Raw genomic sequence first — 14115 nt, forward strand, 5'->3', positions numbered from 1 at the left:
CACCTGGGGACTTGAAGCCACCACTGCCCTGGCACGTCCCTGGAGCTTTGGGTGACTGGAGGGAAGGGATAACAATGGAGTGCTGGCATCCTGTTTCACTCAGGGTTGCTTGATGGAGAGTGGCAACTCGCTCCACCCTTCTCCCTATCCCAGCGGTTTTAGGGCTTCACTTGAAGTGTCCTGGCCATGGCTGGAGGCAGAACAAAGCTCTGAGCCAAGCTTGCTGCCAGGAGCCTCAGGAAATCTCCCCCCATCAGCATTTTTCTCCCTGGCAGGCACTACTCCCACTTGCGCTTCCCGAGCGCGCTTGGATGGAACAGACAAACAGGAAGGGTGGATGTGGATAAGGGTTGTTTATTCATTGAGCAACTCCTTAAAAAACAGAAAACCGAAACATTTTTGGTAACAAATGTTACATCTTTTCCAGATGAGGTGTGTAGCCAGGAAAAGAGAGCAAATTACACCTCTCACCCAGGGGAGGGTGTGCTGCCAGGCAGTGCTGGGGTCCAACGAGCTCCTCCGTGCTCGGCCATGCTGCAGGGAGTGGCCCTTCTCTGTCCAGCCTCAGCCACAAGCTACACCAACCCCAAGACACAGTATTTACAGACCACAGGTTCCCACATCACAACACTCCCCGTGCCCAACACATGGACCTGGAGCTTTAAAGGGCAGAAAGAAAACCACTAACCATCCAACCCAGACAGAAAGAAGACTCCAAAGAAACAACAAAGTTTGCACGGCAATAAAAAGATAGCCCTTCTAAAGGAGGTCGATAAATAGAACTAGAAAAAAATCAATTGCTTTTGAGTTCAGCACATAAAGCCCAGTTCCCCCCCCCGGGCAAGGGCTGGTACCCAGTGGGTGAGGGGGGAGTGAGGGCTATGGGAATGCACAGAGGAATGCAGCTCTCCCCCCACTGGCATGAGCTTCTCTGCCCTGGGACTTCCTATATCCACAAAGCTGCCCCTCGAGAGACAGATGCTACTGGCCAAAACCAGTCCCGGGGTTGCCCACCAGCAGATAAACCAGGGGCACAGCAGGGGCACACGACTGTGGCTGGAGGAGTGAGGGATGCTGCAGGAAGCTGGGGAGCTTGGCCCTGCCCAGCTGCTCACCCACCCAACCCCCCTGGAAGGAAAACCAGTTTCTCCTGAGACATCTCAATTCTACAGCGAGTTTAAACAGCTTGAAGTGCAAAAATCAGCTCAGGGGTGGCAGGGTGTCCCCAGGAGCACCCCGCTCTTCACGGGAGGGTGGGACCCTGCACCATCAGCCTGGCACAGCCGCATCCTCTGGTGCTGCTCCCTGCCCGTGGCAGGGTGATGCTCCAGCCTTCCTGCCTCGCAGAAAACACTCCGAATTTCTTGACACCCCCCCCCCCCCAGTTCTCTTCACCTCCCAGCAGGATCCCCAAGAGTCAAAAACCTCTGAGCATCTGCCCGAGGGCTCTTCAGCAGCCACCACATTTGCGTTTGTGTGAGAAGGAAATATCTCTTACAATACAGATATTCAATATATATTTGAAGTCAGTCAAGGCTGATCCAGCCATCGCCTCCACTAACGCCAGGGCGTGAGCCAGCACCTGCTCCCCAAGGTCTTGGCATAGAGGTGCCAGGGTCTCCTGGGGATTCTGAGGGGTGGCTGCCTGCATCCTTGCCACCCTCTGGGGAGGAAAAAGGGGACCCTTGCCCCAGTCCCCCCGCCCGCCAGCTCACGGGGATGATGTGGGCTCCCTGCTTTCAGGCTTGTCGCTTTTGGAGGACTTTGGCTTCAGCAAGATGAACCTGTTGAGGAGGTCGGTGTCCAAGCTGGCCTGGGCACCTGCATACACCTCCCCTAGGGACAAAGCAGAGGGTGGGCTCACTCAGTTGGGAATGCCATGGGGGCTGGAGGAGCAGCAGCTCCTTGGCAGGGGAGCAGGGACACTCACCAGCATAGCTGGAGGACTCAGCCATGTTCTGGGAGCCGGTGATGTGGTGCCAGTAGGCGCTGCGGGGCAGCATGGTGGTGGGGGTGCAAGGGTAGGAGAAGTGCTCAGTGCCTTTGTTCAGCAGCTGTGGTGGATGAGAGGGGGAGAAGGGTGACACAGGGCCCCCTGAGTCTCCCCCTGCTGTGCCCCACCACGGGGGGGGCTGGAGCTCACCCTGACGTTCTTCTCCATCTCCAGCAGGACCCTCTTGTGCTGCTCAGCGATGGCCAACGTGGCGCTGTGCACCCGCTGGTAGATCTGCTCACCCTCCTGTGTCTGGAAGGTGTAGAGACCTTCCCCTGCGTCGCACATCCTGCAGGGGTGGGGCACGGAAGGTCACCAGGGGTGATAAACAAAACCCACCCCAGGTGGCAGCTGGCCCGGCTTCCCATGCTGTTAGAGCTGTCCCGATGTCCCCTTCATGGTGTTGAGCTGGGACCAGACCCAGCTCCAAACGCCCCCCGCCTTGGGGCACCCTATGCAGGCCGTGGCCATCACCCCAGCCTCAGGCCTGCCCTGTGGTGATGGCAGCAGTGCCATCTCCTGGAGCATCCAGCTGGATGAAGGCATGCAGCACTGATCCCCGTCCTGGCAAGGGTGACATCTCACCGCCCGGCCTCGAAGGTGAAGCGGGTGGCGTCGCGGCCGTAGCGGCGCAGGGAGCAGAGGGGCCAGGAGACCAGCTTCACCCGGGGGTTGTGCGTGTCCCAGAGGTAGATGTTTTCATGGGTGATCTGCAGCTTGCACTCGCCGTAAACGTCCAGGTTGGGGCAGGGGAGGAGGAACACGTTGAACCGGTCTGGAGACGGGGAAAAAACCAGAAAATAAAATAATCCGTGGGGGGTGCAGCGCAGCGGGGTGGAGCCACGGGCGGGCACCCCGCGCCACGCTCACCCGTCTGCTCGCACTGCACGCCGGGCGCCAGCAGGTCGGGCTCCCCCAGGCTGATGTCGTTCAGGCGGGCACCCAGGCACTCCACTGACAGCGTCTTGTACCACTCCTCCGCCTCCAGCTCTGCAAGGCACCACAGCAGCCCCTGGGCAACCCTGGCCAAGCCAGGGTGCCTCACCCAGCACCCCCAGCCCAGCATCTGTGGGCGCTGCCTCGTACCTGAGTCGCAGGTAAAGGTCCGGGCGGAGTCGTCGGTGAAAACGATGGCCACGGCCTGTCTCTTGGTCTCCTTGGGCAGCCGGGTGATGCACTTGACGTTGCTGATCTCAGTGACCTGCAGAGGAGGTTGGGGGGCAACACTGAGGGTTGCACCCAGAGCCCTGCTGTGCTCCCAGACCCTGTTAACCCCTGCAGCACCCAGACTCCAGATACTGCACCCAGACCCTGTTCCCTGCTGCACCCAGACCCAGCTCCATCCCACTGGACCACATGGGGCAACAGCCACCCAGCAAGCTGAGGCAAGGAGGGACGTGGTCTGGCACAGGGCCCCCCGCAGTGGGGAGCACCCCAGCACCCCTGCAGCGCACCCCCTCACCTTGGGGCACCCTCGCAGGCATGCAGACTTCTCATCCGGGTACTTCTCCAGGCGCTGGGGCCCTTTGCTGGAGGATTTCCTGAAGACCAGCCAGCAGCGCCGGTAGATCTGCCGGACACAGAGCGTGGGGGTCCCCATCCCCCTCCCGCCCCATGCCCCCATCCCCAGGACCTGTGCCTGCTTCTGCTGACCCTGCTGGGCCTGGGAACAGGAGGGTATGCTGTGGATGGGGATAACCCGGGGCTGCCATCATCCGCCCCCACCCCACTGCCAGTGCTAATTACAGCGCTTAATTAATGAACATACACAAAGCTCCCAAGGGGACCCCTGTCCTGGCATCTCCTCGTCCCCTCTCCCGCAGCCCCTGCCTCAGGGGGTGGTGGGGCCATCGTCCCCAAGCATGTCCCCCCCCTCGAGCCCGCTCCCTCTTTGTTCTCCCTAATTAGCATGAAATTACCCAGCATGCTCGCTGCTGCCGGCTCCCAGCGATGGAAGCAGGCGACCGAACCCCCTGACCCCCCACCTATGGGTGCTGCAATTCAACACCACCCTAATTGGCACCCAGCAGCCCCCCTTCCCAACCTTCCGGGGTGGGGCATCCCTGATGCCAAACTGCGTCTGGAGGGAAACTGAGGCGGGGGGGCGGGGAGGGCTCACGGACGGCCCCAATCCCTCTGTGATTTGGGACAGGTGAGCGGGTGTCACTCGGTGCAGGATCTGGCCGGTTGCAGGATCTGGATCCCTGGGGCTGCTGGATGATTTGGGTACCAACAAGTGGCCTGTCCCTGCCCCCCCCGTACTCCCCCGCCACCACAGCTCCCAAAATGCTGCTTGTTCAACCCAAAACCAGGGGCGCAGGATGCCACAAGAGGGACCCGCAGGAGGGACCCGGCCTCGTCACCTCACATGGAAACCAGCACCCCAAATCCACGGGTGTCCCCCACGACGCCCCCCATTCCCCAAAACCCCCACTCACCCCCAGCTTCTTGCTCTTCATCCTCACATAGCCCTGCTTGATGATGTCGTTAAAATTCGTCGCCATGGCGATGGCTCGATGGGGTGGGGGATTTTTTTTTTGGGGGGGGGGGCTGCCTTCACCTTTGCCTCCCCCTCTCCATCCTCTTCCTCCGCACTCCTCCTGTCTCACCACCGGCCCAGCTCAGCGCTAGCAGTGTCCCCCATTCTGGCTGGAAAAGAGAAATGACAGATCGACGGGTGACATCTTCCTCCTCCCCCTCCTCCTCCTCCTCCTTCCTGTCCTCCTCCTCCTCCTCCTCTTCCTCCTCCCGTCGCTGCCTGAACCATCCGAGTGGAACAGTCCAGCGTTAACCCCTGCCAGCACGGTGGAGCCAGGCCGACACACGCAGGCCTGGCACCAGCTCCAACATGTGTCCCGGGGGACACTCACACCGGACCTCACCCACAGGTCTCCATCACCTTCCCGCACTGCCCCTCCTTCCCTCCAGGCTGCTCGCTTGGGCAGCAACATGTCCCCTGCCGCCGGGCACCAGTGGGGTTCGGTGTTAACGACCCCCTGTTGGCCAGGCCAGCTCCGGTGCGAGGTGTTTTGGCCCTGGTGCCAGGTGCCAAAGGGACCCCAGCTCCCAATCTCGCACACCCCTCACTGTAACCCAGCCTCCCTCCAGCCCTGCCACGAGCTCGGCCTTGCTCAGCCTGGTCCCTGCTGCTTCCCCCAGCCCTTAGAGGTGGGACCAGGTGGGGACCGGATTCCCTTCCCAGCTGGAGAAGTCCCACGTAGAAGGCAGTAACCCAGGAAACGGGATGGGGCCATCCCCGGGGATGCTCCTCCGTGTCAGTGACGTCCTGGTGCCCAAAGCCCAGCACCCAGAAGGATCCACTTGGGACAGCACCTTGGGGACCCCCCTCTGCCCCGAGAGAGGCCGGGGCAGAGCTCGCCTTTGAGGGATACATCCTCCCCATCACCCCCACCTCCATCACCCCCACCCCACTCACATGAACACCTCGAGGGAACTCAGAGATGCTGGAGGGCACCTCCTGCTCCCCTCCCCGACCTGTCACCTCGGCACCCCCACACCCCGTCCCCGGCCGACCCCTCCATCACCCCCAGGTCTCCCACCGGCATGTCCCTCCCGCCGCTGTCACCTCCCCACCTGGTGCCCCCGACACCTGTCACCCCGAACCTCGGTCAAGCCCCTCCGTGTGTCACCCCCTCCGCTCGCCACCGTTGCCCCGCCGGTCGCCCCCTTACCGGGCTCCCCTTCGCGGGCGGCCCCGCCGGAGCCTCCGCGGCGCTGCCAGCCCCGAGCCCCGGAGCCGCGCGGCCACGCCCGCCCCGGCCACGCCCCTCCAGGCCACACCCCCCGGCCCGGTACCCCCCCTTCACCCCCCCGGGCTGCCCAACCAGAGCCACAACCGGCCGCCCTGCAAAGAGGTTTCCATCATTAGGCTTCAGAGTGAACACCCTGCGGCGACTGACGGGCGGTGGCGGCGGCCTCTTGCCGAGCTCATCATCCTGTCTCCTCATCCCTGTCCCTGTCCTCTGTGCCCCCCAAACTCTTTCCCAGGGCGCCCCCACTAAAACTGCCCAAAGGCACCACCCTCCTCCCCCCCCCCCCCGCGGCCTCACTTGTTGGGCCATAAAAATATGAATGATTGCTAGAAATAAAAGGGCATTAAAAAAACCCTTTGAGCAGCAAAGAGCCGCGCTTTTAGCCAATCAATTAAAAGGCAGAGCGAGGGGATTAGCTCACCGAAATATTAATTTTTAATAAAGTTGTGTCTGAGCTCCTCCAAAGCCCCCAAGGCCCTGAGCTGTGGCGGTGGGCTGGGCTAGGGTGGTCAGCACCCACGTGGGAACATCCCTTCATCCCTGGGTCAGCACCTCTGCACCTCCCCAGGGTGAACAACCCTGCACCCACAGGTCAGCACCTCTGCATCCACTGGTGAAAGCCCTGAACTCACAGGGGAGCTCCCCTGCACCCATGGGTGAGCACCCCTTGCTGCACAGGCCCAGGGATGGGCTTTACCCATACCCTGGGCTGGTCCCCAGGCGTGGGGACAGGGATGGCAGTGGTGGGCTGTGGCTGGTGGAGAAACATCCATCGTCCTTGATGTGTTCCCTCCCAACCCTTGTTCCTATGTGGGGACAGACACAGCAGCTCACTCCACCACCAGAGCCTGGGCCCCTCTGGGCTCTGTATTTATAATAAAAAAATCATATACAAATACATACATATATATAATATATATAAAAAAAAGTGGGCAGGAGGGCGTTGTGGATGCCGGGCTCAGTGCCCCTCTCTGCCTGCGCCTCCTCCTCCTCGGCTGCTCAGTGACACTGGCTTTAGTGGCCACATCTGTGTTCCAGGAGTTGCTGGTGGCCGAAGGGGCATCCAATACTGTCCGAGAGGCAGCGGGTTTGGAGCAACCCTGCGCAAGTTCCTCCCCACTGCTCCGTGCCTCAGTTTTCCCATGTATACGAGGGTCGCCTCACGGCTGGGCACCGCGGTGACACATTCACTCGAGCGCAGAGGACGGATGTGGGACGTCCCCGCGGCGGTGGCACTGGCCCTGGGCTCTAGGGCACCTGGATCTGCAGGTCCTCGTCCTCATCGGGGTCACTGGTGCCGTCCCCGGCGTCGTCGGGGCCAAAGCGGGCGCTGCGCATCTTGCCGAAGAGCGGAGTGCTCTGCTGCCGCCGCAGCCTGCCGAGGGACAGCCACAGCTGAGCCCGTCCCCCTGCACCCCTACAGCATGGCTGCACCCCTACAGCATGGCTGCACCCCTACAGCATGGCTGCACCCCAGAGGGCCTCCCTCCTGCGGCCCCCACCAAACTCTGGGTGCGGGATCAGCTCCCCCCGCCTGGGGCTGACCCTCCAGCACAAGGAACAGGAGCTGTGGATGGTGCTCGCCACAGGTTAAACTCCTCCAGGGCTGCTCAGAGCCACACATGAGTGCTGAGCTGGGAGGAGTCGTCCCCCAAAAATGAGGATCCCCCCAAAATCCCCAGGAAGTCCCCGTTCCCGGGAGCCTGCGGTGGTTTTTAGCTCCTCACTCGCCCTTGCGTGAAAATTCATCAAAGGAAAATTTATGAAGCAAATTTGAAATCCAAAGGCCCAGGATCCAGCGAGATCCAAACCATCCAATGCATTTTACTGGAAAGCATGAATTATTTAGGGACGAGTACATGGCGAGGCTGCGGGGGGGTGGTGACGAAGCCTCCATTATTCCTCCATGATTTAATGCAGATGTCCCAATAAAATAAAGGATGATTATAAACACCCCTCCTCAGTGCCTCCCGGAATCATGGCATCGATTCCATGGCCATTTCAGCTTTTTACTGCTGGAGAGGTGAAGCAGGGCCAGGGAAAGTTTTTAAGGGCAATAAACCTCAGCTCCCACCTCCCCAGACTGGTGTGGGATGCTTGGAGCCTGCCCTGGCCCTGGATACTGGTGGGTGCAACCCTAAGCAGTGTGAAACTGGGCTGTACCAGCCTCTGGGCAGCCTTGTGCTGGTTTAACTGGGAGGGGAATGCCATCCACCTTGCAGTGGGGTGAAGGCTGCTCTGAGGATGGCTGTGCTCCTTCCGAGGACGTCGAAGGCACTTTGGCCATGCTTAGCCCAGGGTTCAACCAGGCAGATGCTGGTTGAGGGATGGTGGTAAGGAGAACATCACCCCACCCATGAGTCCTTGCTGGTCCCCACAGCATCCCATCCAGCCCCTGCTCACCGGGACTGCAGATGCTCCAGCTGCACTTGGAAGCTCTCACTCTGCTCCGTCTGCTCATCCAGCGACCGCTGCAGCTTCCGCGTCTGGTTGTGGGCCTCATCCAGCTGTGGGATGGGATGGGACGGGATGGTGCCGTCAGCAGCCACGAAGGCATGAAGGGAGCAGACCCGCCCATCTCAACCCCCTCCACCAGGACAAGCTTCCCCACCTCATCCTCAGCTTGGGCCAGCTCCTTCTTCAGCTCCTCCACCCTCAGGCGCAGCTTCTTCACCTCTGCCTCGTGCTGCTCCACGCGGCGGTTGGCGTGGGCCAGCTCTGCCATCTTCTCCTGGTACTGCTTCTTCAGCTTGGTGTGAATGTGCTTCAGGTCGGCCAGCTCCTGTGGTGGGCATGGGGCAGGGGGCTGAGCAGGGGAGAGCCACCCCCACACTGAGTGCCCCCTTCTCCCTCCCCAGGGACCTCTCCCATTGCCCCACCCCATGACCCAGGAGCTGATGGAGCAAGGACGGGGTCACCACCATTCCTTAGGTGAAGGATGGTGGCAGAGTTTGGGCTTGAGGGAATCCTTGGGGATGCTGAGCCCCATGACAGGGTCACCCAGGGATGCAGTAGTGGGGGCCAGGCCCACCCCCGTGGCACCTTGTTCTTCTCAAAGAGCTCGGCCTGGATGGTTTTGAGGTCGGTGTCCAGGGCACTGGCTGTCTGGCGCCGCTTGCGAGCCAGCACCTCCTCCAGGTCCTCGATCTGTGCCCGCAGCTTCTTGTTCTCCCGCTCCAGGTTGAGCTTCTCCGTCTCCAGCCGCTCCCGACGGCCCCACTCGGCCGCGTTCTCTGCCTGCAGCCGCTCCATCTGGGACAGGGACATGGGGTGGCCGGGGGGCAGCAGGGACACCCCTCGCCGCCCCCTTTGCCCCCCGTGTTGGGGTTTGGCCTCACCTCCGCACGCAGCTCGGCCAGTTTCTTGTCCATGCTGGAGCGAGCGCCCAGCTCATCCTCCAGGTCCTCGGAGATGCGCCCCAGCTCATCCTGGTGGATCTCCTTCAGGATATTGAGCTGTGGGGGGACACAGCACCCCAGGTGGACAGTGAGCATCCACCTTCCACCACCTGAACCCTGCCTGCGCCCACCCACCCACCCAATCTCTGCAGATGGACCCGCTGGCTCAATAGCACTAATGAAGACCCTTAATGAGCACCCTGCAGTTGGGGAGGTGGCTGTGGGCCACCATGTGCAACCATGAGGACGTGCCACCCCCCTGGGGACAGGCCACCCCCTGGGCACCCCTGCTCCCCAGGCACCTTGCTCACCTGCTTCATCACCTCCTGCTTGTTCTTGTTGAGCTCCTCATACTTGATCTTCCACTGGCTGAGCTCGCCCTCCAGCTTCTCGATGTTCTTGCTGAGCGCCAGCTTGTCCCTGGGGAGAGGCAATGCTTGTGACAGCCAGCAGGACCCCATGGGACATCCCATCCCGGTGGGGACCAGGCTGGGATTGTCTGGCAGCATGCAAGGATGATGCCCCAAGCACTCACTCCCGCTCCTTGAGCAGCACTTTTTGGGACTCATCCAGCCTCAGCTTCAGGGCGGTGACTTTGGTGGCATCCTCCTCCATGACGCTGACATCCTCCCAGAGCAGGCGGCTCCGTTCCTGGCGGCTGAAGGAGGCCCGGGGGCCCCGCTGCTCCCAACTCTCATCCTGCTTGCTCGTCAAGATGTTTTCCATCAGCTCCAGCTCCTGTGGCGCCGTGGGTGGCCCAACACAGGGAACAGAGTGAGGGGGCAGCCCTGGCTTCCCAGCACCTACAGCACCCAGCCCTCACCGCATAACCAAGAACATCCCTCCTTCCACTGTGCTGCTCTGAGGGGTCTGACACTCCCCATGTTAATCCAAGAGGAGTCCCCCCCACGCTGCCCACCTTTGCAGGGCAGGCAGTGGTGGTTTGAGGGTGCAGATGGGTGGATGATGGGGATGAGGAGCTCCCCTGTCGGCCCCGGGCAGCCTGCCACCCTCACCTTGCCTTTTTGGGGCACCTCAGCCCCCACGTCCCGCACAGGCTCGTGCTCAGGGCCGGTGTCCCCCTCCGCCCCGTCGGTGGTGGGAGGATTGCCGGTGCTGGGCTGCGGCCGTGGTGGTGGCGGGCGCTCCTCCGGCCGGTCGCGGTCGCGGTCCCGGTCGCGGCGCAGGCTGGCCAGCTCCTTGGTGAGGGCCTCCAGGCGATGCCGCAGCTGCCGCACCTCCTCACGTGCCCGGTTGCGCTCGGCTCTCACCTTGCTCCACTTCTCGCGCCAGTTGGCCGTGCAGTCCGACCACCAGCGCATCGTCTTCTCCATCTGGGCCGCCCGCGCCCGCGCCTCCTCCAGCTCCCGCAGCCGCAGCTCTTCCCGCCCTTCCCAGTCCCCTTCCAGTAGCGCCGGTGGGGGCCCTGGAGAGGGCGTCCCGCTGGGGGGGGACGGGGAGGACTCGGGGGCCAGCAGGGCCAGCAGTGAGCCCCCCGGCAGCGGCGGGGAGCCGGCCAGGCGTGAGGCCCCGCTTTGGCTCATGGTGGGGCTTCCCTAGGGCATGGCTGTCACCGTCGGCAGCGTCTGCGCCCGGGGACCTGTGGGAGACAGGACAGGTCAGGGGGACTGGGGGACTGAGGGGCCACAGTAGGTAGCTGGAGGGAAGTGGGGGCAAGGGCACAGTCCCTGGTTTTGGGGGATGGCACTCTGAGTGACGAGGTCCCAGGCATGGACCCTGGTGAGGTCAGTGTCCTCAGCTGGGTCCCTGGTAATGACCCCAGCCAGGTCCCCAGCAAAGACCCCAGTGAGGCCCCCAGTGAGGACCGCAGCCCACTGCCCAGCCACTGGCACCTAGTTCCAGTTTGGCACCACAACCGGCACAGCCAGGCACATGGCACCTCTGCCAGTACACCGGAGGGAAGACATCCACATGTTATTTGGGTGACGTCATCTGCATGAGGTCATCCTATGACATCATCTGCAAGCCTCCAAGACCGTTCCTGCTGCTGGGGTGGGGGGACTCAGCTGCACCCCAACAGCTCCAGCAGGGGTTACAGCCTGGATCCAGCGCCAGCGAGGCAGGAACAGCTCCGGAAGGACAGCCTGAGCTGGCGTGGGTGCAGCAGGACGTGTGCACCGAGGCCGCTGAATGTGCTCTCCAGTGATGCCTCAACAAAGGGCCAGAGCGTCTCCATCCCAGCGTGGACCTCACATGCCGGCACAGACCTCACATCCCACCATGGACCTCACATCCCGGCACGGCCAGGCAGGCAAACCGCCCCAGGAAACCTCAATGGGAGGCTGCCGCGCGCCCTAATGGGATAAGTACAGGGTCCAGCTGTGGCTGCCCGCAGCTCCGGCAGGTTTTTGGGACTGTGCAACCCAGACCTGCCACCAAATCCGGTCGGGCTGGGAGAGCCGGTGCAGGAGCAGCGGGAGCAGAAGCCGATGACAGTTCTGGGCTTTGCACCGGAGAAAAAAAATTAATTTCTCCAGTGATATTTGCTGAAATGGTGAAGTTTTGCTAAAACTCAGAGGCAAGCCCAGGCCTGAGCTCTCTGGGCTGCTCCTGGAGGAATCCCAGGCACTGGCAGGACCCGGCATCAGCAGCACCCACGGGAGCACAGATGGAGCACAGGCACCCACGCAACACCCACGGGAGTATGTGTGGAGCACCGGCAACCATGCAGCGCCCACGGGGGAGCACATGTGGATCCCGGGCGCCGCTGCAACACCCACGGGGAGCGTGCATGGATCCCGGGCACCCCTAAAACACCCACGGAGAGCACGCGTGGATCACAGACACTCATGAAACACCCACGGGGATCACGCGTGGATCGCGGAAACCCTTGGAACACCCGCGGGGAGCACAGACACCCCCGGAGCACCTGCGGGGAGTGTGCATGGATCCCAAACACTCCAGGAACAGCCACGGGAACCACGCGTGGATCACTGGCACGCGCGGATCGCGGACTCCCCCCCGCATCCTCCCCGCGGGGTCCCGACGGGGGCGGGACCGACCGCCCCCCGCGCCTCCCCACTGGCCGCGGGCTCTGTCACTCATCCGCCGCGGCCCGGGCGGCGGGAGCCGCCGCATTCCTCCGGTACCCGGGAATTCCTCCCGGGCCGGGACCCCCCGGCATCGCTCGGCCCGGCCCCGCCCGGCTCGGTACGGCCCCGTCCGACCCCTCCGCGGCCCGGCCCGGCCCGGCGCGGCCCCTCCCCCGCCAAAGTTTCCCGCAAGTTTCCCGGTGCCGCCGGTGCCGCCGCCCGCCCGCCCGCCCGGTGCCGCCCGGCCCGGTCCGGTCCCTCACCCACCGGTGTCGGCACCGCGGCGGTGCGGGCGGTGCGGGCGGTGCGGGAGGTGCGGGCGGCCCGCGCGGGCCGGGGCGCTGCGGCCGAGTCTCCTCCTCCTCTTCCCCCTCCTCCTCCTCCTCCTCCCGCCGGCCGCTCCCGCCCCCCGCCCGCGCCCGGGGGCCGGTCCCGGGCCGCGCTGCGTGTCCTGCCCCGTGGCACTGCCGGGGGGGCCGCGCCCGGGGGGCTGCACGCGTGTCTGCAGTGGGTGCTCGCACACGCCTGTAGGTGGTTGTTCGCCCGCGGGGGCCTTGCCCGTGGGTGTTTCTGGGCTGCACCAGGGAGTGGGTGCCTAGGTGGGGGCGCGGCGGGGGACAAGACTCGAGTGTCCCCACGGGTGAGCGGGTCCCCGGTGGCCACGCAGGACTGCCCGCTGCACCCTCACACGTAGCGGTGCTGGCTGCCTCCGGCTGCACAAGCAGAAAGCCCCAAAACACCATTCCCCCCCTGCCTTTTGATGCTTTTCATCAAATTGGGAAATACTAGTGGACAAGAGGATTTGTGTCCCACGGGATGTGGAATTGATGCCGTGGGGCGCCAACACCTTTTTCTACCCCAGGATCAAGCAGAGCAGGAGAAACCAAATCAAATTAAAGGAAAAATTTAAATGCCTGTGCGTGTTCTTTCCAAGCCTGGAATTTTTCTGCTGGAAACAACCCCAAAAAGCTGGAGGCGGGGGACGCTTTGCTCTCCCACGCCCCTAATCCAGCGTTTTGTGCCAGGGGAAGCGGCGCCTTCACTTGCAGACGGTGAAGCGATTTTGCAGGCGGTTTGGCCAGAGCTGCGGGTGCTCGGCTGGGGCTTTAACCCGCTCCCAGCACTGAAACCGGCGAAGTTTTTTCCAAATGTGTCTTTGCTGTTTGCTCGGACGTTCGTGTCTTGGTGACACCAGCAGGCTCAGAGATGCATTGCAGCATCCTGGGATTTCTGGGGTTTACCCTTGCAAAAATCAAACCTCCTTGGCCTGGGGCATGTCACCTAAGGATGTGGCCAGTGACCCATCTCTGTGGCCATTCTCCTGGCACCCTTCTCCTCCAGCTCTGGGTTTCCAGCCTGACTCAGGGTGCCTGGCTGTGTCCAACAAACCCCCTTAAATCTGTCCTTAAAGGGGTCCCATCTTAGGGATGGGTCATATAGAGGCAGATGGTTGCTCCACATCGTGAACTGAGACCTAGAGACTTGTTGCATGAGTGGCTGCAGGCACTGGGCAAGCACAGGGTGACAGTGCTGCCCCATGATCGGCACTGATGTGGCTGAGCTGTCCCTGCTCCCTGCATTTCTGCACATGGCCACATCCCTGCATTTGGATCCAGCATCCCCTGGAGCACAAGAAGAAGCCTTTTGGGGCAAACCTAACCATTTTAGGGGGAAAAAAAAGACCTTTCTTCCTTCAGCTGGGCCAGCTGGCATCACTGGGGAGCTGTGCTGTGGTGTCTGGGGGTGGCATGGAGGACTCTGGCTCTGCAATAGCATCAAATGTGGTATCACAGAATCATGGGCTATTTTGAGTTGGAAGGGACCCATAAGGATCATCCAGTCCAACTCCCTGCTCCTTGCAGAACAATCTGAAACTAAACCATATGACTAAGAGCATC

The 14115-nt window shown here is 62.4% G+C and overlaps 2 protein-coding genes across 5 annotated transcripts; both read right to left on the reverse strand.

Annotated features, from left to right (window-relative positions):
* Positions 1–340: 340 nt before the first annotated feature.
* Positions 341–5766, reverse strand: DOK4 (docking protein 4). Of its 4 annotated transcripts, none has more exons than XM_032701300.1 (9): positions 5686–5766; positions 4432–4642; positions 3456–3563; positions 3080–3194; positions 2864–2983; positions 2579–2768; positions 2144–2282; positions 1931–2054; positions 341–1836 (listed from the first exon to the last, which is right to left on the reverse strand). In XM_032701300.1, exons 2-9 carry the CDS (start codon positions 4495–4497, stop codon positions 1712–1714), a joined length of 987 nt encoding a protein of 328 aa, XP_032557191.1. In that variant the 5' UTR covers positions 4498–4642; positions 5686–5766; the 3' UTR covers positions 341–1711. The 4 variants fall into 4 exon arrangements, with proteins under 4 accessions (XP_032557191.1, XP_032557190.1, XP_032557192.1 ...); XM_032701299.1 differs by lacking the exon at positions 5686–5766 and adding an exon at positions 5074–5195; XM_032701301.1 differs by lacking the exon at positions 5686–5766 and adding an exon at positions 4987–5065.
* Positions 5767–6612: 846 nt separating this feature from the next.
* On the reverse strand, positions 6613–10708 carry CCDC102A (coiled-coil domain containing 102A). The gene is made up of 8 exons (XM_032701199.1): positions 10181–10708; positions 9700–9902; positions 9476–9584; positions 9105–9221; positions 8809–9018; positions 8378–8548; positions 8170–8273; positions 6613–7141 (listed from the first exon to the last, which is right to left on the reverse strand). The coding sequence occupies exons 1-8, from the start codon at positions 10706–10708 to the stop codon at positions 7015–7017; spliced, it is 1569 nt and encodes a 522-aa protein (XP_032557090.1). The 3' UTR covers positions 6613–7014.
* Between the last annotated feature and the right edge of the window lie 3407 nt (positions 10709–14115).

Source organism: Chiroxiphia lanceolata, chromosome 13 (assembly GCF_009829145.1).
Source record: "Chiroxiphia lanceolata isolate bChiLan1 chromosome 13, bChiLan1.pri, whole genome shotgun sequence".
NCBI lineage: Eukaryota > Metazoa > Chordata > Aves > Passeriformes > Pipridae > Chiroxiphia > Chiroxiphia lanceolata.